General features: G+C 50.3%; 9 protein-coding genes across 9 annotated transcripts; 4 read left to right on the top strand and 5 right to left on the bottom strand.

The window, feature by feature from the left end:
- Positions 1 to 1,076: 1,076 nt before the first annotated feature.
- On the bottom strand, positions 1,077 to 2,158 carry J7337_001041 (uncharacterized protein; the record flags this gene model as incomplete). The annotated part of the gene is made up of 2 exons (XM_044818786.1): positions 1,077 to 1,484; positions 1,544 to 2,158. The coding sequence occupies 2 exons, from the start codon at positions 2,156 to 2,158 to the stop codon at positions 1,077 to 1,079; spliced, it is 1,023 nt and encodes a 340-aa protein (XP_044686488.1).
- A 2,244-nt stretch (positions 2,159 to 4,402) lies between these two features.
- On the bottom strand, positions 4,403 to 6,007 carry J7337_001040 (uncharacterized protein; the record flags this gene model as incomplete). Its single annotated transcript, XM_044818785.1, has 3 exons — positions 4,403 to 4,682; positions 4,733 to 5,605; positions 5,661 to 6,007. 3 exons carry the CDS (start codon positions 6,005 to 6,007, stop codon positions 4,403 to 4,405), a joined length of 1,500 nt encoding a protein of 499 aa, XP_044686487.1.
- Positions 6,008 to 8,295: 2,288 nt separating this feature from the next.
- J7337_001039 (uncharacterized protein) lies at positions 8,296 to 9,954 on the top strand (the record flags this gene model as incomplete). Its single annotated transcript, XM_044818784.1, has 5 exons — positions 8,296 to 8,425; positions 8,478 to 8,503; positions 8,553 to 8,963; positions 9,019 to 9,473; positions 9,531 to 9,954. The coding sequence occupies 5 exons, from the start codon at positions 8,296 to 8,298 to the stop codon at positions 9,952 to 9,954; spliced, it is 1,446 nt and encodes a 481-aa protein (XP_044686486.1).
- Positions 9,955 to 10,141: 187 nt separating this feature from the next.
- Positions 10,142 to 11,478, bottom strand: RMT2 (Arginine N-methyltransferase 2; the record flags this gene model as incomplete). The annotated part of the gene is made up of 2 exons (XM_044818783.1): positions 10,142 to 10,176; positions 10,230 to 11,478. The coding sequence occupies 2 exons, from the start codon at positions 11,476 to 11,478 to the stop codon at positions 10,142 to 10,144; spliced, it is 1,284 nt and encodes a 427-aa protein (XP_044686485.1).
- A 1,622-nt stretch (positions 11,479 to 13,100) lies between these two features.
- Positions 13,101 to 15,537, top strand: J7337_001037 (uncharacterized protein; the record flags this gene model as incomplete). Its single annotated transcript, XM_044818782.1, has 3 exons — positions 13,101 to 13,529; positions 13,583 to 15,199; positions 15,256 to 15,537. 3 exons carry the CDS (start codon positions 13,101 to 13,103, stop codon positions 15,535 to 15,537), a joined length of 2,328 nt encoding a protein of 775 aa, XP_044686484.1.
- Positions 15,538 to 16,422: 885 nt separating this feature from the next.
- J7337_001036 (uncharacterized protein) lies at positions 16,423 to 18,237 on the top strand (the record flags this gene model as incomplete). The annotated part of the gene is made up of 3 exons (XM_044818781.1): positions 16,423 to 16,605; positions 16,655 to 17,401; positions 17,467 to 18,237. 3 exons carry the CDS (start codon positions 16,423 to 16,425, stop codon positions 18,235 to 18,237), a joined length of 1,701 nt encoding a protein of 566 aa, XP_044686483.1.
- A 180-nt stretch (positions 18,238 to 18,417) lies between these two features.
- On the bottom strand, positions 18,418 to 21,539 carry J7337_001035 (uncharacterized protein; the record flags this gene model as incomplete). Its single annotated transcript, XM_044818780.1, has 3 exons — positions 18,418 to 20,276; positions 20,328 to 21,203; positions 21,254 to 21,539. 3 exons carry the CDS (start codon positions 21,537 to 21,539, stop codon positions 18,418 to 18,420), a joined length of 3,021 nt encoding a protein of 1,006 aa, XP_044686482.1.
- A 347-nt stretch (positions 21,540 to 21,886) lies between these two features.
- J7337_001034 (uncharacterized protein) lies at positions 21,887 to 22,619 on the top strand (the record flags this gene model as incomplete). Its single annotated transcript, XM_044818779.1, has 3 exons — positions 21,887 to 21,998; positions 22,076 to 22,316; positions 22,379 to 22,619. 3 exons carry the CDS (start codon positions 21,887 to 21,889, stop codon positions 22,617 to 22,619), a joined length of 594 nt encoding a protein of 197 aa, XP_044686481.1.
- A 206-nt stretch (positions 22,620 to 22,825) lies between these two features.
- On the bottom strand, positions 22,826 to 24,121 carry J7337_001033 (uncharacterized protein; the record flags this gene model as incomplete). The annotated part of the gene is made up of 1 exon (XM_044818778.1): positions 22,826 to 24,121. One exon carries the CDS (start codon positions 24,119 to 24,121, stop codon positions 22,826 to 22,828), a length of 1,296 nt encoding a protein of 431 aa, XP_044686480.1.
- Between the last annotated feature and the right edge of the window lie 392 nt (positions 24,122 to 24,513).

Raw genomic sequence — 24,513 nt, 5'->3', positions numbered from 1 at the left:
TCTGGAGCAGCAGAAGCCGGGAACTTTGCGGCTGTAACATCAATACTAAGCTGGTCTTTAGGGGGCGGCTTGAAGTGGAGCAGCCCCGGAGAGAAGGGTGCAAAAAGGGAGAGAGGAAAGAGACTGGGAGGTTATATCAAGAGTATACGGTGAGAAGAAACCTTATGCCTAGGCCTTGCACCGCGGTCGTCGGCTGTAGCACAGGGCTTCAAGAGAAACCGAGGTCGTCTTTTCGCGGGCACGGGAGTTGGTTTTCGGATGGTTGATATAAACCAGAAGCTAACTGGTTCTGGATATCATGATGGGTCTCAGTTGTGCTAATTTGATCCTCACCTCCATGCAAACACGGCCGACAGCCCGGAGACAAGTCATGACCCGATGAACCTACGCATCATTACACTGGCAGCTAAACGGATTGGATCGAAGTAATGTCTAGGCCCAAGGCCCCTCTCATTAGTAGTCAATCCACGATGATTACTGTGAAGACAGTTAACGTAATTATCTTTCTGCTCTGCAATCAAGCCTTTCACGAAAATTCATCCATCTCCGTAACCGGAACATAATAAATCGTCTTATTATTAGGTGCAACACCAAGATGCAGACCCCATCCATCCACACCGTTTGAAAAACCAAAGCAAACGATGCACCAGGACCCACGATACTGATCACCTCATATCGATTGGTGCTGAGTGTTTCAACAATGGATTGAAGATGAGCCTAAAAGCCCGTAAAGTGCGCCACGAGCCGGTTCATCGTCGTTCTTGTACCGATGGTGCAACATACACTACGATCCTCAACATGACACCATTTTATTATACTTTTGGTAGGCACGCCTATTCTGATTCAACTAACGAGGCTAACTAAGCAACAACCAAAGGATATGAACAGACAGCACTCACACAAAAGCCTCTCGGTACCCCAGACTTATTAAACTTAGGAAATAATCCCTCGGCACGCCCAGACAGACTGCGATAACAGCAAGTGAACTTTCTCGCCCGCTCAAGAAAACGAAACTTATCGAAACAAAAGCCAATACCTGAATCGGCACCCTTGTCGACTATCCTGTAATTGCCCACTTAGCCAGCGACCTCAGCATAGACGGAGGACTTGGTACCCCGTTGCTCCAAAGGAGAAGTGCCGGATTCAACTGTGGCTGCCTCAGACTGGACAGGAGACAGATTGTCTTCTGAAGCCAGAGGCTCCTTTCCCTTTCCCTCAAGGGTTGGCGATTGGTTTTGGACTGGAGTAGAAAAGCCCTCGGCCTCGGGTCGCCACTCTCGAAGGTCATCCTCAGCATCGTTGAGGATTTGGCGTGCCAGGGAGGAGTGTTGATAAGGCACTCGTGTATCGCCAGGAACCACTGGCGAATCGTCGAGAAGCTCCAGCAGACGGCGGCCATGTTTGGCTAGCATGATCTGCTTTTCGGCGCGCTCGATGGTTGCAGCGAACTCGGCAACATAAGCTTCCTTGAGCTTTTGTCGGGTCTATATGGAAGGTCAGCCCTGCTCAAATGGTTGATGAAGCGAAGCTAGTCACAACTCACGGTGTTGGTCAATTGGGCCTCCGCTACCAGGTTCTCAGCCTCAGCCCTCACCAATTCCTGCTCGAGGACAGGCAGTCTTGTGCTGCCAGGCTCCTTTAACTTCAACTTCTGGATCTCGTCGGCAATCTTGTCCTTTTTTTCGCGGCTGGGCTGCACGCTCTTCTCTGTGTTTCGAATAGCCTTGAGTTCGGCGCGAGAATCGTCAAGAGCATGAGCATATGCGTCCTCTTGCTCGCCCATTTCACTCAGGATAACTCCCACTTTATCCGAAATATCACTAATACTCTCATCTCCGGTTTGCTCACCCCATTCAGATAACTGAGTCGCAATGGAAACCCGCTCACGGCCGGCGGTCTCATGGGCGGTAATGAGGTTGTTCTCCGATTTGATGAGGCGGAATAGCTTACGGGACAGCTCAGGTTGAACCTGGCCGCGGAGTGAGTTGAAGGAGAAACCCGGGCGCTTGGCTCCGGCACCAGCGCCAGAGCTGCCCTTGGCTTTGTTGGATCGAATGGAGAGTGCGCGATTCCTAGAAAAGAGTTTCATGTCAACCGGGCTTTCCGAATCTAGTGATTCATGGCGTGAAGAAGAGGTGTCGAAACTGAAGCGAGACATTGTATTTTGGTATAGAGTAAGGTTGGTTGAGGCGCGACGACATATGAATTTTGATGATTGCTGAAGATTCCAACGGGAGCTTACATGTTGAAGGCTTGAGGAAGGATAACTACTACCTAGAGAGAGCCAAGGTAGGCAGGTGAATCCTTCAGGTACCTTATCGCTCAAGAGTAAGGTAGGTAGGTATCTGCGACTCAACCAGAATGCACCTTCTTCCATATACCTAGTCAGCTTTCATATCACATAACATTCTTGCCTTCCCCGCTACCTCCTATGAAACAGACAAGGCCCAACACCTCCTCACACAATGAAACAGGTGACAGCTTACGGTGATAAGGCGATTCGAGAATTCAGCTGCAGAGCCGCTTTGGGTAGTAAATGTAAATCAGTGCAAATCGTCTGGGTCCGGGTCAGGTTTGTTACAAGGGGGATGGATGTAAGAGGTCTCCAGATGTTAAAGCTGCCGATACAAAGGCAGGGGTTGTGCAGGCTTTAAACAAGCAGAAGGGCCTGTTGAACTGACGTTGACGACACCAACACATCTTGGATCTGCCCTGCTTTCGGTAGCACAAGTACATGTTTTCAGCTGTACCTACGCTCAAATTTGGAGTAACTCGCTGTATCTGTCTTAGAGAGCCTTTGTATGTTCGGTGGCGGAATGCAGTGTGATGTCATGAGCTCTTCTAGCGACGATCCAGCTTTGCGGGACACTCCGCACCCCGCCCAGACGATACGTCAACAGGCTTTCCAAAGAGCTCCAAATGACCAAGATCCGTGGCTCCCGGGAAAGAAGCACGAGGCTCAGCCTTTCATCTAAGGGACATTGGTTGAATAGCATCTTGAGATCCTTAAGTTGACCTTTCTCTACTGTCACAGCTCATGATCAACAGCCCATTGAGCCAAAGCCAATGGAAAAGAAACTCCATCTTATTGAATTGCGCTATGTCGCCTCTTCCTGTGCATGAATAACGCCCACCCTGTGTCCAATATCCTTAACCAGACAGTTTCCCCCAAAACCTTGCCCAAATAGTCATACGTTCCTCATCGATAATTAAACACATTGCCAATGCCGCTAAACACAGCCCGCCAAGTACCGCATGCTCTGCACAACGTCATCGTCTCTAATTACACCCACAATTCAGCATTGGTGCCTCCAGACGATCAATAGCGCTCATAGACAACAGTGCCACTGTTTCGTGGGCTGTGGCTGTAGGACCGTCTAGAGACACTGGTGTAGCTTGCTCGGGGAGAGCGTGAGTGATGATGGTGATGGTGGTGATGGTGATGATGGCCTGTGTATCGCCTAGAAGGTGTAATCTCTTCGTGATAGTAGTACTTGGTCCTAGGCTTGGGTTCACTGCCGAAACACATCCTGGTGGTTGTTTGAGGGTTTGTTCGGCGAGTGTGAGACTGGTCGTAGCTGTGATAGGACAGGATTAGTCGAACGAGATCGTTGGAGCGACTGTAAAGTGAGACCCTGATTGATCAGCCTCAACTTGAGATATTGGTTGTTAAATTATAAATGCAAAAGAATGTGTGAGGCTTTGAGGAGGGTTCTCATGTTCAATCTTATACCAGTGCCCTGATTTCCTTTGCCCGGTTTCTTTTGACTAACCCATGGTGTCAGAACCTGGCTCAGACAAGGAGAGGGCCCTCAGCCAGGGTGGCCATTCGGAGCCTGTCTCGCCCACCCATCTCAGGCTCAACTGGCTAGGGGAGGAAATAAAACTCGGGACCTTAAGCCTAAGTGACAAAAAGATTTAGGTACCTTAGTCTAGATTTAGGATGAGCTTAGAGTACCCTTTGTGGCACTTATTTTGTTATCCTAAATTTAGGCCTCGTGTTTTCTTACTCCCCAAGGACTGGGAGACACAGTCCCTCCACACGCACTTGGCGTAGTACCAAGTCCGTGTTACAACCTGGCAAAGTCTGTACAAGAGGCTATCAAAAGAGGCTGGGTCTAGCTGGCTTACGGAGTTGCCCGCCTCTACGGATGATGGCTTGGAGCCTGTCTCTTGGTGGTGGCTTTGCTGTCTTTGTCAGAACATGACCAAAGTCAAGCGAGTATTTGACTGTCATCTGATGTTTCTTGCGTCTTGCAAACTGGAAACCTAATCCCATTTACTAATATGGTCCCTCTATTTTACACTTTTACATCTGACCCAGCAGCAGCTTCCAGACTCCTCATCATGTGAAGGCGAAGACCCCTTAATCAAAAGACACATTCCTTTTCTATTAAAGCCTCTATTTCTTGGGCTTAAATCCCACCTGCACCTGGCCCAACGCCCAGGTAGTGACGAATACCACCATGGCACTGGCAAAGATGACCAAAGGTTTTCGAAGAGCGCTCGAGAGAGGCGCATCGTAAGAGATGATGAGTTGGCGGTCTCGGAACTCGTCGACCAGGTTTCGTGCCTTGATGCTGACTGCTGTTCTGCCGACAGTATCGAGGTAGGTTCTGGTCAAATCAACCGAGGTAGATACAATCGACGATTCGGGAATGTTGGTGTGGAACTTGACGTTCCTGTATCAACGTTAGCAATGGCAAAGATAGTGCTTGGACTGTCGGCTTACTCGGCGCCTTCTGGAAGGAGAACACTGATGTTAATGTGCTCATATTCAACGCCTTCTGGCTGCTTGGGGCCTTCGATGAAAGGAATTCGGAGTACGAAACTACCAGTGGCGGTCTTTCTCAGGAAGTTAGAAGCATCGGAGTTCCATCCAATAGTGAAAGGGTACCTCCATCCACCAAAAAGAGGGTATCTCGGCTTCAGAACAAGAAGAGCGTCTCGGTTGTCGGTTCGCCAAGTAGACGTTGTGACGTTGCCGATCACATCTGTATAGTAGGCATCCACGCTTCCGCCCGGAAGAGGAATTCGCAACTGGTCGAGGTAATGCGAAGGACGAACTCCTGCAACCCCATGCTGACGGTACAACGAATGCTGAGAATATTTGATTCGGTCGAAGTTGTCAGAAAGGTTGGCGCCGCCGTGATACATCTCGTAGTGCTCCTCGAAGGCGATGTTGCCGCCCCAGTGGCTGACTTCAATCAAACGATCGAGCTCCTTGACATGAATAACCGGTTTGGTAAACTGGAAGCGAACGTTGGCAGGAGAGACAGCACCGGCGGGCTTTTCATCAAAGGGACCATAGATGAGCTTGGTGCCCTGCTTTACAGGAAACTCCTTGACCTCGCCACTACCTTGAAGCTTTGTATAATCGGGGACATCGGCCGAAGCAGCCTTAAGCTCAGTCTTCTGCTTCTTCGTGATGTAGGCAGATGGTGCATAAACGGAAAAGTTGAAGCTCAGGTATTGGTCATCGTCCTGGGAAACGGCCGCGGGGAGAGGAGTGTAGGCTTTCAGGTAATAGTAGGTGATTCCGAGTGTTTGTTGGGCACCGGGCTTGAGTGGCGTGGGCAGTCGGATACGATAGTACTGAACATCACTATATCGCACCATTAGTCTTGAACTGCAACATAGCCAGGCTAGAAGACACATACCTGAGAGGATCGTACTCGACAGCCTCGGCCGCGAACGGTCCGGCGTTCGCATCCTTACGATCCTTAACCTCGAAACCTCCTATACGAGGAAGCTGTTCGGCAGTAAATGGCACATAGTATTCTGTCTGCGGCTCCTTTGCAACGTTCTCGACGAGGACATTGATCTGTTCCTTTACGTAGGTCTTCTCCAGAGAGATGACGTGCACCAAATTGGCGTTCTTGAAAACCTGTGGAGGCTTAAAGTCGACGGGCAGGATGACCTTCGATGTCTTGGAGTCTGTTGTTGAGCCAGCGAGTGCGACGGATATGAAGCTAAAGAGCGCCGTGGTGATGGCGAAAGGCTTCATGATGACGGCTTAAGGTAGGGATACACTCATCTATTGAGAGATCCAAGGCTGTCAAGAATGAAAATTTGTTGTGGCCTTGTACCGCAAGGTAATTGTGGTCAAAGTTTGATAAATGCAAGCTCGCAACTCTCGAGACACCTCAACTTCGAGACCCTCCTGAGACAGGGCAGCTCCCCAAAAAGCATACGTTGCCCATTTGGCGCGTCAGCAGAAGCTTCAGGGTACCTAGGTTCCATAGCTAGCCACTAGCTTGCCTAACCAATGAAAACGTGGCTAGATCGCAGCTCGGGAGAATCGTAGTGCCGGACCCGGACCCCGGTACCTCAACTAAGATGTAAAAGGTGCGTTCCAGGTTGGCCCAACCTTAGTAACTACAGGACAAGCACCCCACATCCTGATGAGGCGAGAGATACCTGAACGGCAGAAGAACCAAGTACCTAGCCTTGGAGACCCCCCCACGAAGGTGGCTTACTGGGACCTGACATCATGTTACCAAGCTGGAGTTTTCACTGCCCAGAGTGGACGCGGCCGACCCCCATGTTCCCCAGCTCATGAAGGTTGAGAGCAGTGAAACATGTGCCCAGTCGAGGTATCATGAATTTTATCCTAATTGTGACTTCTAAGAAACGGCACTAATCAAGAGATGCAACTGAAAAAAACGCGATTGGAACTCTAATGTGTTGTGTGACTTTCAGTCAGAGTAACCACTAATAAATACCAATGGCCCCCTCCATCAACGGCCCGACAAGGTAGGCTCCAGTTGGAATTGAGGAGAAGAGACACCTCAACCCACGCGCATCTCAGACCACGAATGTCTAAGCGCGAGGTGCCTGAGTTCTTGTTCTGGCTAGTATCATTGTTGAGGAGAGACTTCTCTTGTTTGCTTACTTCCTTTTACCACGAAGCGGTCAATCGAGCAACCTACGAAGGGTACAGAGGTGGCTCAGGTGCCTAAGTACTTGAGTCAAGGGGAGTAGACACGAGTGTTCAGTAGAAACGAGGTGCAGGCCTACATACCACCTATATCTTGGATACATCCAATACTTACTATGTAGGTACTTAGGTACTATAGGTAGGTAAGGTAGTTGAGGGTCAAGACGGCGGAGACCTGGGACGATCTGGCTGTTGCCAATTGGTCACAAGATATAAGACAAAGTACATGTCAACCTTTATTTGCAGGTAGATGTACTTTGCTTCTGGCCGATTGATGACATGAGAAGACACCTAATAGTTAAGTCAATTATTCCCTGCAAATCTCCCGCTCAACGGGCCTGTTCTGAACTCGACTCACCTCAATTTACTTCAGTCCAGTCCCGACACGACCTGCTAGCACCTACCTTACGTAGTCTACGTAAGGTGCTTTCTACTCCACCTCCCTTCCATCCCATCCCATCCTATCCATATCTGGGCTGCTTTAAAAACCCTGTATCCCCCTACCTACACCATCCACCTCATACTCCAATCTATTCTAAATTCTAAATTGTGTTCCTTTTCCTTTCGTGAATACGTCTTTCCCTTACAAAAGTTTCCACGGTGACCTACGCGCTACGAAGCTTCAACAAGACACTACCCCGCCAAATCCGAACCCCGCCAAAAGTCAAACCTCGCTCATCAAAATGGTCGGTCTTGGTCCTCGACGTCCTCCCTCCCGAAAGGGTACGTATACTTAAATGCTATCACTTGTTATGTTATGACGCCCTCCGCGACCGAAGATCTCTGTGACTCGTTACTTGGGAGTATCAATTGCTGCTGGCCACGAGCTGTTGCTTGTCTACGAAGAGGAAGCTTGCCCAGTGGGGGCAGAACCAGCAAAAATGCGCTGCAATGACGATGTTTCTCCATCCATTGCAACATTCCTGGTGACAAACCTTGGAGACAAGACGAACTCGTCTTCTAGTGTCACGAAAGTGAAAGAAAACCGTCGTGCGAGATCGAGAGCAACCCCCATTGGCTCTTTGGGCTTGGCCAAGAATCGGCGACAACAATGATAATCGACTGTGCATGCGACTACGACCTCAAGTTTCGGGGGACAACGAATTTGCAGATAAGGTGTATTACGTGAGCTTGCACTTCGTGGCTACTGAATGCTATTGGGTTTGCCAGCTGGCAATCACTGTCCTACTGTCAGAGTGTAGACGCAGTGCTTGTTCAGTGACCATGCAGCACTGAAGTCAAAATGCGCTACCCTTCCGTTAACCTTTCTCTCTTCAGAGTCTCTTGTTTCTCCAACTGCATCCAAGCAAAAATCACATCAGCCTGCTCAACATCTCCGTTGCTAACGATTAATCATGTCAGGATCAATGGCCGATGTCCCTAAGGATCTCGCCGATGAGATTCACAAGCTCGAGAAGCTCTTCACGGTAGAGTCCGCCAAGCTCAAGGAGATTACCGACCATTTTGTCTCCGAATTGGCCAAAGGTGAGCCCTACTGTTCTGTCGACTACAGGGACGACTATCTGACTCTCAATAGGCCTCAGTGTTGAGGGGGGTAGCATCGTGAGTTCGAAACAAACACCTCCAATCCTGCTTCTAACCAAGCCCATAGCCTATGAACCCTACCTGGGTCATGTCATACCCCGATGGCTATGAAACCGGAACTTACCTGGCCCTGGATATGGGCGGAACAAACCTGCGAGTCTGCCAAATCACTCTGACTGAAGAGAAATCCGAGTTCGATATCCTCCAGTCCAAGTACCGCATGCCCGAGGAGCTCAAGTCTGGTACATCTGAGGAGCTTTGGGAATACATTGCCGAGTGTCTTTACCAGTTCCTCGAGACTCATCACGGGGACTGTAGCAAGCTGGAGAAAATTCCTCTGGGTTTCACATTCTCATATCCTGCCACCCAGAATTACATCGATGAGGGTATCCTGCAGCGATGGACCAAGGGCTTTGACATTGATGGTGTGGAGGGCAAGAACATCGTGCCCATGTTCGAGGAGGCCCTGAAGGCTCGCGTACGCTGAACATTGCTCTAATATCCCAAAGAATCGTTGCTGATCATGCGAATAGGGCGTCCCCATTAAGCTTGCAGCTATCATTAATGATACTACTGGCACATTGATCGCTTCCGCTTATACCGATACCGCTATGAAGATCGGCTGCATCTTTGGTACTGGCTGCAATGCTGCTTACATGGAAGACTGTGGCTCCATTCCTAAGATTGCCGACCTGAATTTGCCTGCCGATCTGCCCATGGCTATCAACTGCGAGTGGGGAGCTTTTGATAACGAGCATAAAGTCCTTCCCCGAACTGCCTACGATGTGACTATCGACAAGGAGTCTCCTCGCCCAGGACAACAGGCCTTCGAAAAGATGATTGCTGGTCTCTACCTAGGCGAGATTTTCCGGCTCATCCTCGTTGACCTTCACGATAACAAAGCCATCCATATCTTTGAGAACCAAGATATCTCTCTGCTACGCAAACCTTACTCCCTTGATGCTTCCTTCCTGTCTGCTATTGAAGAGTAGGATTTTCCTTTTTTTTTGCTAGGTTTACGCACACCGCTAATTTTCTGCTTTAGAGACCCCTGGGAGAACCTTACTGAGACGTATGATCTCTTCGTCAAGAAGCTGAACCTGAAGCCCACACGCCCCGAACTGGAGCTCGTTCGAAGGACCGCCGAGCTCATCGGCACACGTGCTGCTCGCCTTTCGGCTTGTGGTGTCGCTGCTATCTGCAAGAAGAAGGGATACGAATCTTGCCACGTCGGTGCTGATGGCTCTGTGTTCAACAAGTACCCCTACTTCAAGGAGCGAGGAGCTCAGGCCCTGCGAGAGATTCTCGACTGGCCTGAGAAGACCGACAAGAAGGCCGAGGACCCTATTGAGGTTCTTACTGCTGAGGATGGCAGTGGTGTCGGCGCCGCCCTGATTGCCGCCCTGACCCTAAAGCGAATCAATGAGGGCAACATGGCGGGTATCCTTCATCCCGAGAACTTCAAATAAGCATGAGCAGGGATCGACTGATGAAAGGCGCGTGATGGGTATCAAAGGTTAATATTAGGATTGGACGGAAAACGAAGATAGACGAGGACTTGAACGAAAGCACGAATAGAGACGAAGGGTTTCTTAAAGACTATCAAGAAGCTTGTGCCACTGACAGGCCTGGATTTTTTTCGATTGATACATTCGTCTAGCCCATAAATGTGCAAATAGGCAGCCGGTATTCTGCGAAACGAAGTTAGCTTGATAGTAATGTAAAATATATGAGTATATCTTACTGTCTAGGGTCCAGTATCGTCTCCGTACACCCTCCCACTCTCCCTCACCAGCCTTTTCTAGGCCGGACATGTCCACATCACTCTCCTCCCACTCGACATCGAGCCCTGCATCGGCGCACTGCATCTCGACCACCTTGGTGTATACGTCGTAACAGATCTTTCTGTCAGCACCAAGGCCATTGAAAAAGCTAAACTTTCCATCCTGGTCCATGATGCCAATGATGCACTCAGAGAAGAAGTGACGTAGCTGAGAGTAGTCTTCGCCAAAGGTGTCGAAGTAAATGGCATCATAAACCTCACCATCTTCCAGTAGTTTTGGCACGATATCTTGCCACTTGCCCTTGTGCACCTTAAAGGCGCCCTCTTCAGGGCCGCTCTTCTCCCAACTAGGGCCAAACTTGGATTCATCCTTGGAGAGGTGCTCAAGAACGCTTGGGTGTGCCTCGATGATATGATGGCGTGAGGGCTTCAAATCAGCGAACATACCGTCAACGATACCCATGCCGAAACCAATGTTCAGGATACGTTTGCCAGGGGCTGAGTCGGGAATCAGAGCGGCAACCGACCGGCGCATGATATCGGTCTCCCATGCCATCATGACACCGTTGAGGTCAGAGTCGACGAGCTTGGCATCATCATACACAAGTTTCGAATTTAGATATTCCTCACTTGTGACTTGCTTCTCTTGAGCGTCGGGAGGAATGAACTTGGGTTCTTCTGGATGAGGGGCGGTGTCTTCAACGGATACCAGTTGAGGAGCCTCTTCGCCATCTTGCTCAGCTTCCATCTCTTCGTCACCGTCATCTGAACCAGATGATAGTGCTTCATAATCCCCCATAAGAGCGAACAGGAGCTCAGCTCGCACTCCAGCCTCTACACAAAGGTTGTATAGAGGCTTGCGGCCAAGCCTAAGGGCAAGGCACCCTGGTGTCTCATTGTTGCTATCGACATCGTTCCAGATCGCACCTCTCAAGAAGAGGTCGTGAACTATCTCTTTAGCCTCTTCGACGGGGCCATCCTCTTCCTGGTCCTTATCGTCCCCAGAAGCAGGCCCGCAGGCACGGATAGCTGCATGTAAGGGTGTCTCCCCAGTCTTGGGGTCCTGAGCATTTGCCTTGCCGGTAGTTTTTAGCAGTCTCTGTAGACCACTTCTATCATGGCCCCAGGCATGGTACAAGACTTCCCGAATCTCGTCTGGGCAATCGGAGGATATGCGCGCCGGCATAGAATCATCGATTTTGGGAGCCATGATGAGGGGCACGAAATAAAAACTGTGTTGCGGGGTCGAGAGGCACGGGAGTTTGGAGATGGGAGGGCAATACCCGAGCTACAAGGGTTGAGCAACGAGTATACCTGTTTATCTACGCGTATGGTTACGTTGAGGCCGATTTTTTCGAGTTGAGGCTGTAGAAAAGAATCAAGGCCAAGTTTTTGCTAGGGTTGGATCTATACAAGTCTGGGGTTTGATGATGAAGCATCCTGACCACAGAAAATTGGGGCCTTCTGGATAGGTAGTGCAAAGAAAACAGAATATAAATCTCCCATTAGCTATAGCGAGGGTCTTTACTTGTTATGAAGCGTCTCATACTGGTAGTTCTATATCAGTTACAAATAATGATATTATTAAAGTTATCAATGTGCAGAGGTATGAACATTCACTCGCAACTTGAAAGTATAGGCACCTACGGAATGTGTGTGATCCAAACCATTTACATTTTTTATGCATTTTTTACTATGTATTACTCCAGGCTAGTCAGGGTATCGAATCCGACACCGAGCCTCAACATTTCTCCACCTTGTAGGTGTTACTGAGTTAGATGGTCTCCATGGCTGAATCGATCCACTCCCGCAATTGGGCAGTGGGGGATTGTAGTGCAATGCCGGTAACATGCATTTACACGTGCATGGAATATGTTTTCTGACAAGCTTAGGTGCCGACGGGCTCAATTGGCAAATAGGACAGGGTCAACTCACTTACCGTAGTCCATGCACTTTCAGCTTGTAAAATGACGCTGGCGCATGCCTGAAATACCTACCTAAGGTAACTAAGTAGGTACCTAGGTAGCCTAGGTAGTCACTGTACTCCGTAGGTATGGAAGAACGGCCGCGGCGGACCCTCGCTTCAGCAGCACCAGTTTTTCTTGTCGGACTCCCCTGTCCCTCCCTAGCCTTCCGTCGCCATTAAGTTTCCTTCAGTGACGTGCACGTTCCTGTAGCCACTAACATGATTCGCCAATCGTCTCAGGTTCAGAGCTTGTCTCGAACAGAGCTCTCGACCGTGACAATGCCAACTAAACCAATATCGGCCTGTTGCTCCACCTAACGCTCGACCTAAAGTCATTTGCTCGACGCCAACGATAACAAGACAAAGCGAAGCGACAAAAGAGTTCAGATCAGGCCAAGCAAGGCGAGGAAACCTTGAAACTTTTCTCGTACCTGCCGCACTGGAATCGACTTACAGTGCTACTGTTACCTTGCATATTCGTTAAAATAGTTCGTCCGTACCTGCCGACTCGGAAGCCCTGACCTGACCTGTTTTGTTACGCCTCGGTCATCTCGTAACTTTCGGCGACACCAAAAACATTGTCTCTCTCGCCCTCCCTTCTCTTATTATCTCTACCAGGTAAGCCAGCAAAAGATCTGTACCATCAGCATTCGTCGATTGAATTCTTCGGCTGCATCGTGGTCAAACGTCCCATATCTCTTCATCCCATCATCAGCATTTTGCTATCAGAGCTCAGTTCCTTGGATGTCGTATCCAGCTTCTTCAGTGCGCACATGCTGATCGTTCAAGACCTAAAGACACGTTCCAGAACCTGGCTCAGCACCCGCGACGGCAAAAATCTTTCTGTCCGACCCGGCGTCGTCGTCATGAAGTTCGGAGAGCAGTTACGCTCCAGCGTTATCCAGGAGTATCAGTGGTATTATATCGATTACGATGGTTTGAAAAATGAGCTCAAGGGACCTACCGGCCCTTTGAAGGCCGGCAAGGGTCCAGAATGGACTGAGGATGACGAGACGCGCTTCGTCGAAAGGCTCGAGTCAGAGCTCGACAAGGTTCACACCAAGCAGAAGGTCAAGGCTATGGAGATTTCCCGTCGAATTGCTGTGAGCGAACGCGAAGTCAAGGATGTGGTTAACCGCCTGAATGAGCGTGGACTTGGCGAGAATGGCCCTAGCGAGGAAGAGTTCATGCTTCTCGAAGAGGACCTCAGCGACATTATAGCCGATGTCCACGACCTTGCCAAATTTGTGCAGCTCAACTACACCGGGTTTTACAAGATCATTAAGAAGCATGATGTAAGACTCAACCCATTGGAAACCACGTACCCGTTGCCTAACGAAAGTTCCAGAAAACGACCGGATGGCACCTAAAGCCCGTTTTCGATAGCCGACTCAAAGCCAAGCCCTTTTACAAGGAAAACTACGACGCCGCCGTCATCAAGCTGTCCAAGCTCTACGACCTCGTCCGAACTCGCGGAAATCCCGTCAAGGGCGACAGTGCTGCGGGTGGAGGCCAGGCCAACTTCATCCGACAAACGACTAAATACTGGGTGCACCCTGACAATGTGACGGAACTGAAGCTTATTATCCTGAAGCACTTGCCTGTTCTCGTCTTCAATGCCAACAAGGACTTCGACCCGGAAGATTCAGCCATCACATCGATTTACTACGACAATCCCGATACCTGGGACCTGTACGAAGGTCGGCTGAAGAAAACTGAAGGTGCCGAGGCGATTCGACTTCGATGGTATGGAGGCATGAAGACAGAGACGATCTTCGTCGAGCGCAAGACTCACCGTGAAGATTGGACGGGTGAGAAGTCTGTCAAGGCTCGATTTGCCATGAAGGAGAAAAATGTCAACGCGTACATGAAAGGAGAACTGCTTCCAGCCGCCATCTTTGAGAAGGCACGCAAAGAGGGCAAGAAGTCTGAGAAAGCCATTGCTGAGGACGAGCGATTGGCCTCTGAGATCCAATATTCGGTCATTAAAAAGGGCTACAAGCCCGTATGCCGATCTTTCTATAACCGCACTGCGTTCCAGCTCCCCGCTGATGCCCGCGTCCGAATTTCGCTGGATACGGAGCTCACAATGGTACGGGAGGACAATCTTGATGGCCGTGTCCGCTCTGGAGACAACTGGCGCCGTATGGATATCGGTGTTGACTGGCCCTTTTCACAATTGCCTGCTGAAGACATTGAGCGGTTCCCTTATGCCGTCCTTGAGGTCAAGCTCCAGACGCAGTCCGGTCAGAAACCACCTGAGTGGGTTCGCCAGCTTATCTCATCTCACCTGGTGGAGGCCGTACCCAAGTTCTCCAAGTTCATCCACGGTACGGCGACATTGTTTCCTGATAGAATCAACCTCCTGCCTTTCTGGATGCCTCAGATGGACGTAGACATCCGCAAACCCGTTACTCATGACTTTGGCATTCGACGACCCGGGTTGTCAGGTACTACAAATACATCTGATGACGACGAAGAGCTTGACTCGGATGATGAGGAATTGCAGGCTTCTGGCCGCAATGGCACTAACGGCGAGTCGAGCGCACAGGGCGCCCGTGGTCTCCGTGAGCTCCCTCCTATTGACATGGAGGGCCAGATGACAGACCTTCCAGCGGCCGATGAAGACTATGCGATTTACAACTCCGATGATGAGTATGATGAAAGATACGAGCTGGCGCAAGCCAAGAGAAGTGGAGGATGGCGCTATTACTCGGCTTTGCTTTCTGCCAAGACTCGACATGTCAGACAACATTTTGGGGAAAATGTGATTTCAGCGCTGAAGCTTGCTATTCCCGCGCCTAGAAGCACGCAGGTTGAACGCAGTGACCGGCTGCAAGCCTTGTTTGGGCACGATCCTATCCAGACTAAGAAGTTTAAGGCACCCCCCGGCAAGAAGATCTATGTGCCTGTACGCGTGGAGCCCAAGGTCTATTTTGCGGCTGAAAGAACATTCTTGGGATGGGTAAGTACTTTGACTGTAGAGTTGGTGTTCATTTACTAATACGCTTCGTTCGATAGCTCGAGTTTTCTATATATATCGGCACAATTGCTGTCACGCTACTCAACTTCGGTAGCCATCCCACACCTACCCATTTCTGGATTTCTGGCCTCTTTACTGTACTGGCTGTTGCAAGCCTCGCATACTCTGTGTTTACGTATCTCCACCGAAGTAGAGGCATCCGAGAACGTAAGGCCATTGGGTTCTACGATCGTTGGGGGCCAAGTATTCTCTGCATAGCTCTGTTCGTAGGCGTAGCTGCGAACTTTGGGTTCGAGGGTACAGAGAGAGGCATCTGGTAGGGACAAGGAGTCTTGGTCTTGGTAGGCTTTGTTGCATGCATTTCTGTAGCGGTGTTTGAGATACGGCCTTGATGGGGGGTGTTGTGTAAGGCTTGATTCGGTTCCCTTTTGTGTAATATGAGTTCCTCAGTTGAAGAGGTGGAAGTGATAAGTCAAGTGGCTAGGTGCCTAGGTAGTTTAGAAAGTTGAGTAATGTATTTAGTGAGCCCGGCAAAGTTAAAAAGCATATCCGTACAGAAGGAGCAGTATTGGTCACTAGTCGACGAGTGACTCTCATCAGTCTTGGTGTTATCGATTTCTGTCATATGTTGAGGATGGTCTTGGTAATCTCAACAAGTCAGCCACTTTCACCAATCCTCTTTGCAATCTCTTTAACTTCCACTTCATCGATAGTATGATGACCACAAGAATTTGAGTCCATGACCCTCAGCTACCTCCGCGGCAGTACGGAGTTGCGTAACCTCATTCCCACTAGTAGCCGCCACTGCAGCTCATAGCTCATAGTCCATCATATGATAGTTGGTATCCATGATTGGCGATACGCATAGTATCGACGCCAAGGCTGTCAATCTCCAAGGTTATAACTGATTCTAGGTCACGGTCTCTGTGAGTAAAGTGGCACTAACTAGCCCAACCTGGCAGCTTTACTGTAAAGGTCACTTTGGTGTAACTAACTAACTTAGTAGTTGGTGCATGATTAGCAGGTCGAGACCACTGGACACGGAAACGATTAAACCCATAGAGATTCGAAGGATTGGTGCATTAGTCTGCGATACAGCAGGTATTTAAAGACTCTGATGGTCAACTTGGACACGATGGTGTTTCTCGAACTGTATCGCACAGCTCTACTCACTGCTCTGGACCTGACTATTTCACTTATATATCATGGTCGTACTGAAGACCCAGTCCGAATTTGGACATGCTCCTCCCCCCCAAACTCCCTACAGTGTTATCACTAATCTTCCAGGATGGGATGTGGCGAGGGCCATTCGAGAAGGCGATCCTGCTCCTATGAAGAGGCTTCTTCACATATATCCTCGCTTCATGCCCACGCACGGTTCTGCTCAAGTAAGTCCATATAGGTTTGAGAATAGTATACTGATGACGCTGGCTTTAGCTTGGGCATGAGATCGCAAAACGTCTTGGCCATACCGACAAGGCTGCGTTGGTTTATCTTAACCCTGCGGTATGGCCATATACTCTTCATCATATCACCCACGAGAACCGCGGAGACAACCGCTTGACAGCCCAAGACGTCACTCTCAAGTGCGTCGATATAACAGGCCATAGAGTATATGTCATTCTCGTCTGTCCAACGGCCATGCCAGCTGTCATGCTCACTTGGCAGAATCCAGGACTCGGAGTCTCTATTCGTGGAGCTGAGGATCTTCTCAAAAGCATAGACACTATCAAGGAAGTTCCCTTTGATGTTGAAAATGGCCCTATCCCGTCTCCAACTTGGACTCCCGAGAGCGAAGCCCATGGTGATCTCCGGGCGAGGATCGTCGACCTTCTCCGTCGTGCACCGGTTGATGCAAACAAGGTCAAGTGTACACCAAGCGATGTGTTTCTGTACCCGACGGGCATGGCTGCTATCTTCCACTCCAGCTCTCTGTTGACAAAGCATCGACCTGGCACTATCGTCGTGCTGGGCATCGTCTTCCACAACACATATCACCATCTTATAGAAGAATGCCCGCAAGGATTGAAGCATTTCGGAAAGATTGATAAACAAGGTCTTTCGGCCTTTGAGGATTGGCTAAAGCGTGAGAAGGAAGAGGGGAGACCTGTTAGCCATGCATTTGTGGAGGTTCCCGGAAATCCAACCTTGGAAACTGTTGATACGAAACATTTGAAGGAACTAGTAAGCGGATCTCATATTGCCCTGCCCTTGCTGCTACTGCGGGTGGACTTGCTGACATTCGATAGTCCGAAGAGTATGGATTCTTTCTCATCATCGACGACACAATCAGTGGCTTCGCCAATGTAGACGTCCTATCCAGCTCAGACGTCCTCCTTTCATCTCTGACCAAGTCCTTCAGTGGCTATGCCAATGTCATGGGCGGTTCCACCGTCCTAAATCCCACTTCCCCCCATTATCATAACCTTCGGGCTCTCTTCAAAGAGTCTCATCATAATGAGCTCTTTGCTTCCGATGCCAAAGTCTTACTCTCCAATTCAAAGGATCTCCTTGAACGTACCAAGATTCTGAACCGGAATGCTCTCGCCATGGCCAATTTTCTCAGCAGAGCCAGCTTGGACCCAGACTCTCCTGTGGTCAATGTGCAATATCCTAGTCAACTTGGCAGCAAGTCAAACTACGATGCAATTCTAAGGCGAGCAACGCCAGAGCTGCCAGAGCCTGGATACGGCTGTCTCCTAACGGTTGAATTCTCAACTGTTGAAGCTGCAACAGCGTTCTACGACAGGGCAGGCTTCTATCCTAGCCCTCATCTTGGCGGACATGTCACGATCATGTTTGCGTACAACATGGTCGTCTTTGGTAAGAAACCCGACGAGAAGGCGTATATGCATGAACTAGGAGTCAGGGAAGCAAGCGTGCGTATCTCGGCTGGTCTGGAAAATGAACAAGACTTGATCGACACTCTAAGAGATGCTCTGGACGTTGCTACTGAAGTCAAGAAAGGGCTCAGACCGGACAATAGCACCCCGGGACAAGTTTCAAGGCTCGTAGATTGACCATACATAGCATTAATCAAATTAAACATGTCCACGTCTATCTATCACCCACAAATATGCCCAACGCCTGACCCAGCCAGGAGGTTTATCATAGTACAACCTTTGATTCTAGTAACCTTCATCAACTCATCTACATGGTATATCATTCAACGTCGAGTGAGCCCCGTACACTCATCATTTCTATGCAACAGATGTCACTCTGCGGATGGTCCTTCTTGCTCCTTCGCCTGTGATCATGATGGCGCTCTCCGCCTCAAGAGCCCTCATCACGTCGTTGAATTCGGACTGTTCGACAGGAATGCTGGCGCCTTCACTCAGTCGGCGAGCAACATCAGTCCAACGCACGGTGTTGCCACCAGCTGTCATGTCGTCCAAGAGGCGTAAGAGAGCGGTACGTAGCTCATCGCGACGCTTGCGGTCAGCAGCACTTGTTCCCTCGGTGAGGAGACTCATGTCAATACGCCCTTGAGCATCTGTGGCGGCGGTCTTGAGAGCGCTCTGAATGAGACGATTGGCCTCGCGAACGTCGTCACGTGTGACAGTCTCGGCAAGGCGCATCTTGGCATGAGCTTCCGAGAGACGGATCATACTCTCAAGCTGACGGGTTGTGGCAGTGATACGCTTGTCAGCGGCGCGGACATCTTGTCCAAGGGAGCGCATGGCAACATAGCAGTCGACCAGCTCCTGGGCCGCTTCTTGTGAGATGGTAGGCTGGATCTTGGATCTCGCATAGGAGATATAGAGAGTAAGGAACTCGACTGGCAAAATATCATTCTTATTCGGAGCGGATTGGGGCTTGTCCTCGAGATAAAGCGACAATAGATGCTTGGCTAAGCGTCGATCGTTCTTCTCGTCGGCATTGTCCAGGATGAGGTACACAAGATCAAATCGTGAGAGGAGGGTAGGAGGGAGGTCAATATTTTGAGGAACAGGAAGATCGGGGTTGTACCGACTGCCGATAGGGTTTGCTGAGGCGAGGATACTGGTTCGCGCATTGAGAGTGGTGATAATACCAGCTTTGGCGACCGAGACGGTCTGCTGCTCCATCACTTCATGGAGTACGGAGCGCGTAGCATCTGACATCTTATCAAACTCATCGATACAGCAGACACCGCCGTCGGACAAGACCAGGGCTCCAGATTCGAGGACAAGCTGTCTTGTTTCTGGGTCGCGAGTGACGTACGCAGTCAAACCGACGGCTGAGGATCCCTTGCCACTCGTGTAAACACCGCGGGGGGCAATCTTGTGAACGTAAGAAAGCATCTGCGACTTAGCTGTCGACGGGTCACCACAGAGGAGGACGTTAATGTCACCTCTATATTTGGGACTGCCACCCTTTTGGAACGTCTTGTTGGTGCCCCCGAAGAGTTGCAGCAGGATACCCTTCTTGACGTCGTCCATCTCGTAGATCGAGGGAGCTAGGGAACGAGCAAGAAGCTCGTAGATATCATCACGGGCAGCTGTCTCCCGGATCTTCTCTTCGTCCTCAATCGTGATCTTTCGTGTCTCTTCGATGCCGTTCTCTCCAGCCTCAGCTTCCTCCTCGCCAGCGACACCGAGCGTAGAAGGATCAGCGCCCATGCGCTTCTTATCGACTTTTTGAATGTGGAGAACGTCAACATATGTCTTGTGCACGCTCTTGAGGGCACGCTGGCGGGGGTTGACACGAACTGGGCTAACACGAAAGATACCTGTCAACTCGACACGGTCACCAGCCTTGCAAAAATCGACCAGCTCGTTATAAACGCAGACTGACACTGAATGAGGCGTCTGACCAGCAGGTACAGCATCAGGTGTCTCCTGAAGCTTGATGACCTGCTTGTCCTCAAAGGAACATCTGTTGTGCACGATCAACATGGAGTTCTTGGACTTGCAAATCTCACGAGGACACTCGGTGGGCTCGCGAATTTTACCACGATCTAGGCCAACATTGACAGAGTGGTTGCAAACATTGCAACGAAAGAAGGCATCTTTCATATCGGGAATAACGGGGGTTGTGCGGATAACGAGACCCTTGATGCTGATCAAGCGGTCCATATCTGGTCCATGTTAGTCGAAGGAAGGGATAAGTATAGTAGAGTATAACTTACCAGAGGGATTCAGATCTCTCAGGTTAGTGGTCTTGTCCAGACCAAATGGTCGAACCACATAAATAGATGAAGCTACTTGATCCTCCAGCGAAGCCTGCTGTTGTTGATCTGGCTGTGTCCGGGGTGTAGGCGCCTCCTCGGGTCTATCTGAGCTGGGAAAGACAGGTTCTGAGCTCTGGGTGCTCTGCTGGGAGGCTTGATGGCCAGCGCTGCTCTGCGATTGACGGGTTCTCAAAGTCTCAGCCCGTGCAATCTCGACCATCATGTCATGAACGGACTGATCCATGACTGGCACAATTTCCTGGGGGTAGGCTTGAATTTGATGCCATAGCTTTCGGGTTGGTGGATATAGATTCAGGTCAGAGATATCAAGATAAAGTCGTGTCGTTCCCAAGAGCAGCATGTTCTCCAGAGCCTCCCAATATGGCTTTGACTCTGCATCAGGAGCGTTCCGGACGTCTTCATCTGACGCACCGTCGCGGTACATCCGATACTTCTGTGTGAAGTTGCGAAGAAATTCCTTGAACGATGCGAAGGTATCGTCGATAGAGACAGTCGTGCCCCAGATAAGGCTTTGTCCCTGTCCACCAAGAACATCAGCCTCTGATGTATTGGGGTCCCTGTTCGCGAAAGAAGCGGCATCAGATCCATCAGCGGGGCCCTCACGAATTACACGACCAGCATCGTCGAGAATCACTCGCCGAGAAGCACGGGGCGTTCGAGTCGCATCGGAGTTGATATCGCCTCTACGGTGGGGTGCGGGGGTGCCGAGTTGAGAACCCAAGAACAAGCCGCTGCTCTCACTTCGAAGCTCAGATTGTTGTCGCAGTGACCTGCCAGGGCTGGAGCTAGGATCATAGCGGACGGGTGAAGATCCTATAGTGGTCAGTTAGGTAAGATAAGCTTGATTGAGCCAGTTCTCTTACCTCCATGATGGGCCGGTGTGGTTGGGTTTGCTCGAGGTGTTCTTTCAGGATCCAGGTCGCTTTGAGTATGGGCATCGCTCTGGCTATTCGTCATATGACCAAATGGCGAAGACACATCTCGGGGGAGATTATTCTGGTTGCTTGGTCCTGGTGACGAAGACGCATAGTGGTAGGGGCTCGAAGGGGCATCGAGCTGAGAGTTTCCTCGACGGGGGGTCTCTGAATTGCGGGCAGCACGACGAGGAGTCGCTGAGCTGCGTGTCGACCTTTTCGTAGGCGATGACATTTTCGTTTTGGAATGTCTGTTTGTTTATGCCAAAGAAGTTGGAAGAAGCGACTTGGCTTGACCCTTGTCTTTTGCTACTGTTGATGTTGGGAGATTGGTAGCGAAGATGAGGGGCCGCGCAGGGATTGGCTGGGCGACGGGTCGCGTCTCCTTTTTCCAGACGCGTAAAGTGCTTGACGCGAGGGGTTGCTTGTCAGTGAGCTTCTGATAAGATAAGACGGTCGGCCATGCGGAGCGGTCAAACGTTGGTCCCGGGTATCCCTAAGTGTGGCATTGTTGGCATCTGAAGGGGCCACCATTGAGGGAGAGCACTTACAAGGCAACAAACACTACAGCAGATTGCAATCATGGCCCCTGGGATGTCACTTTTCTCGGTTCAGGCCATCCTGATCCTCAGTACTGAAGATGGCTCTCGGATATTCGCAAAGTACTTCCAGCCACCTCATTCAGCACCTAATGGTACTTCCATCCTCCCCTGAGCTTCCCTCGTTATGCTGCCAGTGAGCGCAACGACAGCTGACAACTGTTACCAACAGCTCCCACAAGCTCCTCAGCCAACCCCTACTCCGATGTGAAGTCGCAAAAGGCTTTCGAGAAGGGTCTTATCGACAAGACTGCCAAGCAGAATGGCGATATCATTCTTTACGATAACCGAATTGTGCTGTACAAGATGGAGTCAGATGTCATGATGTATGTTGTTGGCAGTGTCGACGAGAACGAGATTCTGCTATACAACACCATCCTCGCTCTGCGGGACTCCCTCCACATCCTTTTCAAGTCAGTTCCTTTCTTTTTGAGCCCGCGCAAACCATTGAAGCACCGCTCACACAGTACTACAGACAATCCGTCGACAAGAGGACAATTGTCGAGAACTACGACCTTGTTTCGCTAGCTATTGATGAGATTGTCGACGACGGCATCATTCTTGAGACTGATCCTACTATCATCACCCAGCGTGTTAGTCGAGCACCCACTCAAGACATGCCCGTCGGCCGCATCGACCTTAGCGAACAGGGCGTCAACAACTTGGCGCAGCTAGGAAAGTCCAAACTGGCGGACTGGCTCCGTCAGGGTCTGTAGAGATGGGGCGGGTTTTATGTGTGGAGAGTCAGGAGTTTTGTCGTTATTCAGCGCCGCATGCAAAACCAAAATCAAAAGAGGTAGACAACGCGCCAGTGGTCTGGCCTGGTCTGGTCTGGTCTGGTCTGGTTTGGCTGACACCGGGTCAAGAAACGGAGGGGTTTTTTTTTATACAGGTGTGCTGGTGTTCTAATTGATATGATCATTCATGCTCTAGTCTCTGAAGCCGCTTTGCGGAGCCGGTTCATGACCGCCGCTGCGATATCACTTCTATCTTCTATACCATCAACAAAGATGGTGTCTGCGCCTCGTCGATCAAACTCCCGGAGCGCTGCGAAAAGACCTCTCGCGATTCCTTCAGTGCCTCTGCCCAGATCGATATCCAAGATCTTTCCTATTGGCTGCTCCTTTTCGTCCAACAGATCGCCTTCGTATACTTGGAATGGCGAGTCATCCTCATCCGCTCCTTGTACGTCAGTGAGATGGTGAAAGCTGGCGCATCGCAGACCAGCCCCCGACTTCCATCGCTGGGTGCGAATAACCCCAACAACCCTACCCTTCCGCTCATCGTTGCTAGCATGGCCGTTGACCGCCCCATTGGTCGCCTTCAAGTCGAAAGAAGCTATTCCACTGACCCCTTCTCCGAAACTCGACTCATAAAGCACTACTGTTGCCTTTGGACTGTAGTGCTTGTACTTCATCCCTGGAGCCCGAGGTGCAGCCTTTCCCTCTTCGCTCTTGTCTTTATAAGCTATTGATACATTCTCCCAGCCAGGGCAGCTTCGTAGCTCATCTATACCGATACCTCCTGGACGAAGGACGACGGGGGGGTCACACAGCCCATCCACAACAGTACTCTCCACACCCACTTGACAGTGTCCACCGTCCAAAATGAGCTCGATCTTTCCGTTGAGGTCGTCCATTACATGTTGTGCCGCTGTGGGTGAAGGTTTGGTGGAAGCGTTGGCGGATGGTGCCGCCAGGGGTACACCAGCTAGCTTGATAAGAGACAAGGCGAGGGTTGAAGAAGGCATTCGCACGCCAAAGGTTTTGAGGCCTGCTGTCACCTCAGGTGCTAGTTTCGACGGGGCCGGGTTAGGTAGAAGAATAGTCAGGGGTCCAGGCCAGAAACGCTCTATCAAAGCCCTGTATCGCTGAGGTATAGGATCAGTTGTATCACTGTGGCCGATATACTGTCGCAGCATTTCCAGGTCGCAAACATGTGAAATGAGAGGGTTGTCTGAAGGCCGTCCCTTTGCCGAATAGATTCCTTTAACTGAGGGAGTCCGAGTAGCATCTGCACCAAGGCCATATACAGTCTCTGTCGGGAATGCGACAGGCGTGTCCTTGGTCCGTAGCAGGTGAGCAGCATCTTGCAGAGCCTCAAGAGCGGGTTTGTTTTCACATTGAACCTCCCAGTGATTCAACTTTGCGAGTCCATGGCCAGGTCGAAACTGGCCTAGGGAGCCCTTGCTCGGGACTTTTACTATCCTTGTCTCCATGGTGGGCGCAGCTTGAGAGCCAAACGTTTGTGATGTTAGTGGTGATCTCAATATCGGAGAGGGGTGGGTGATTTTTTGTAAATCTCGCTTTAGAAAGTAGAAGATGGTGTTTTCTGAAAGTATAGGTGTTAGCAAGTATCTTGGGAAACCATGATATTGAGGTCTGTGACTCGGGATTTGTGATAGTTGGGTGATAGAAATTTTCATCACACTGGGCCTCATGCTCACTCATCATGACGAGCTAAAATGGAGCTTCTGGCCAGACTTTGATGGTTGAGAGTGACTCAGAGCTGAAGGGCAATGCCCAATCCAAACTGCTGGACTTGGGCACTAAGTTCGGCGAGTGCCTGAGGTCTGGTGCCCCTAATGTCGGGTTTGTTCAGTGGCACGTT

The sequence above is a fragment of the Fusarium musae genome, chromosome 1 (genome assembly GCF_019915245.1).
Source record: "Fusarium musae strain F31 chromosome 1, whole genome shotgun sequence".
In the NCBI taxonomy this organism is placed as follows: Eukaryota; Fungi; Ascomycota; class Sordariomycetes; order Hypocreales; family Nectriaceae; genus Fusarium; species Fusarium musae.
Note: the sequence above shows the minus strand (reverse complement) of the source record. Positions and strands in the feature narration are given on the sequence as shown.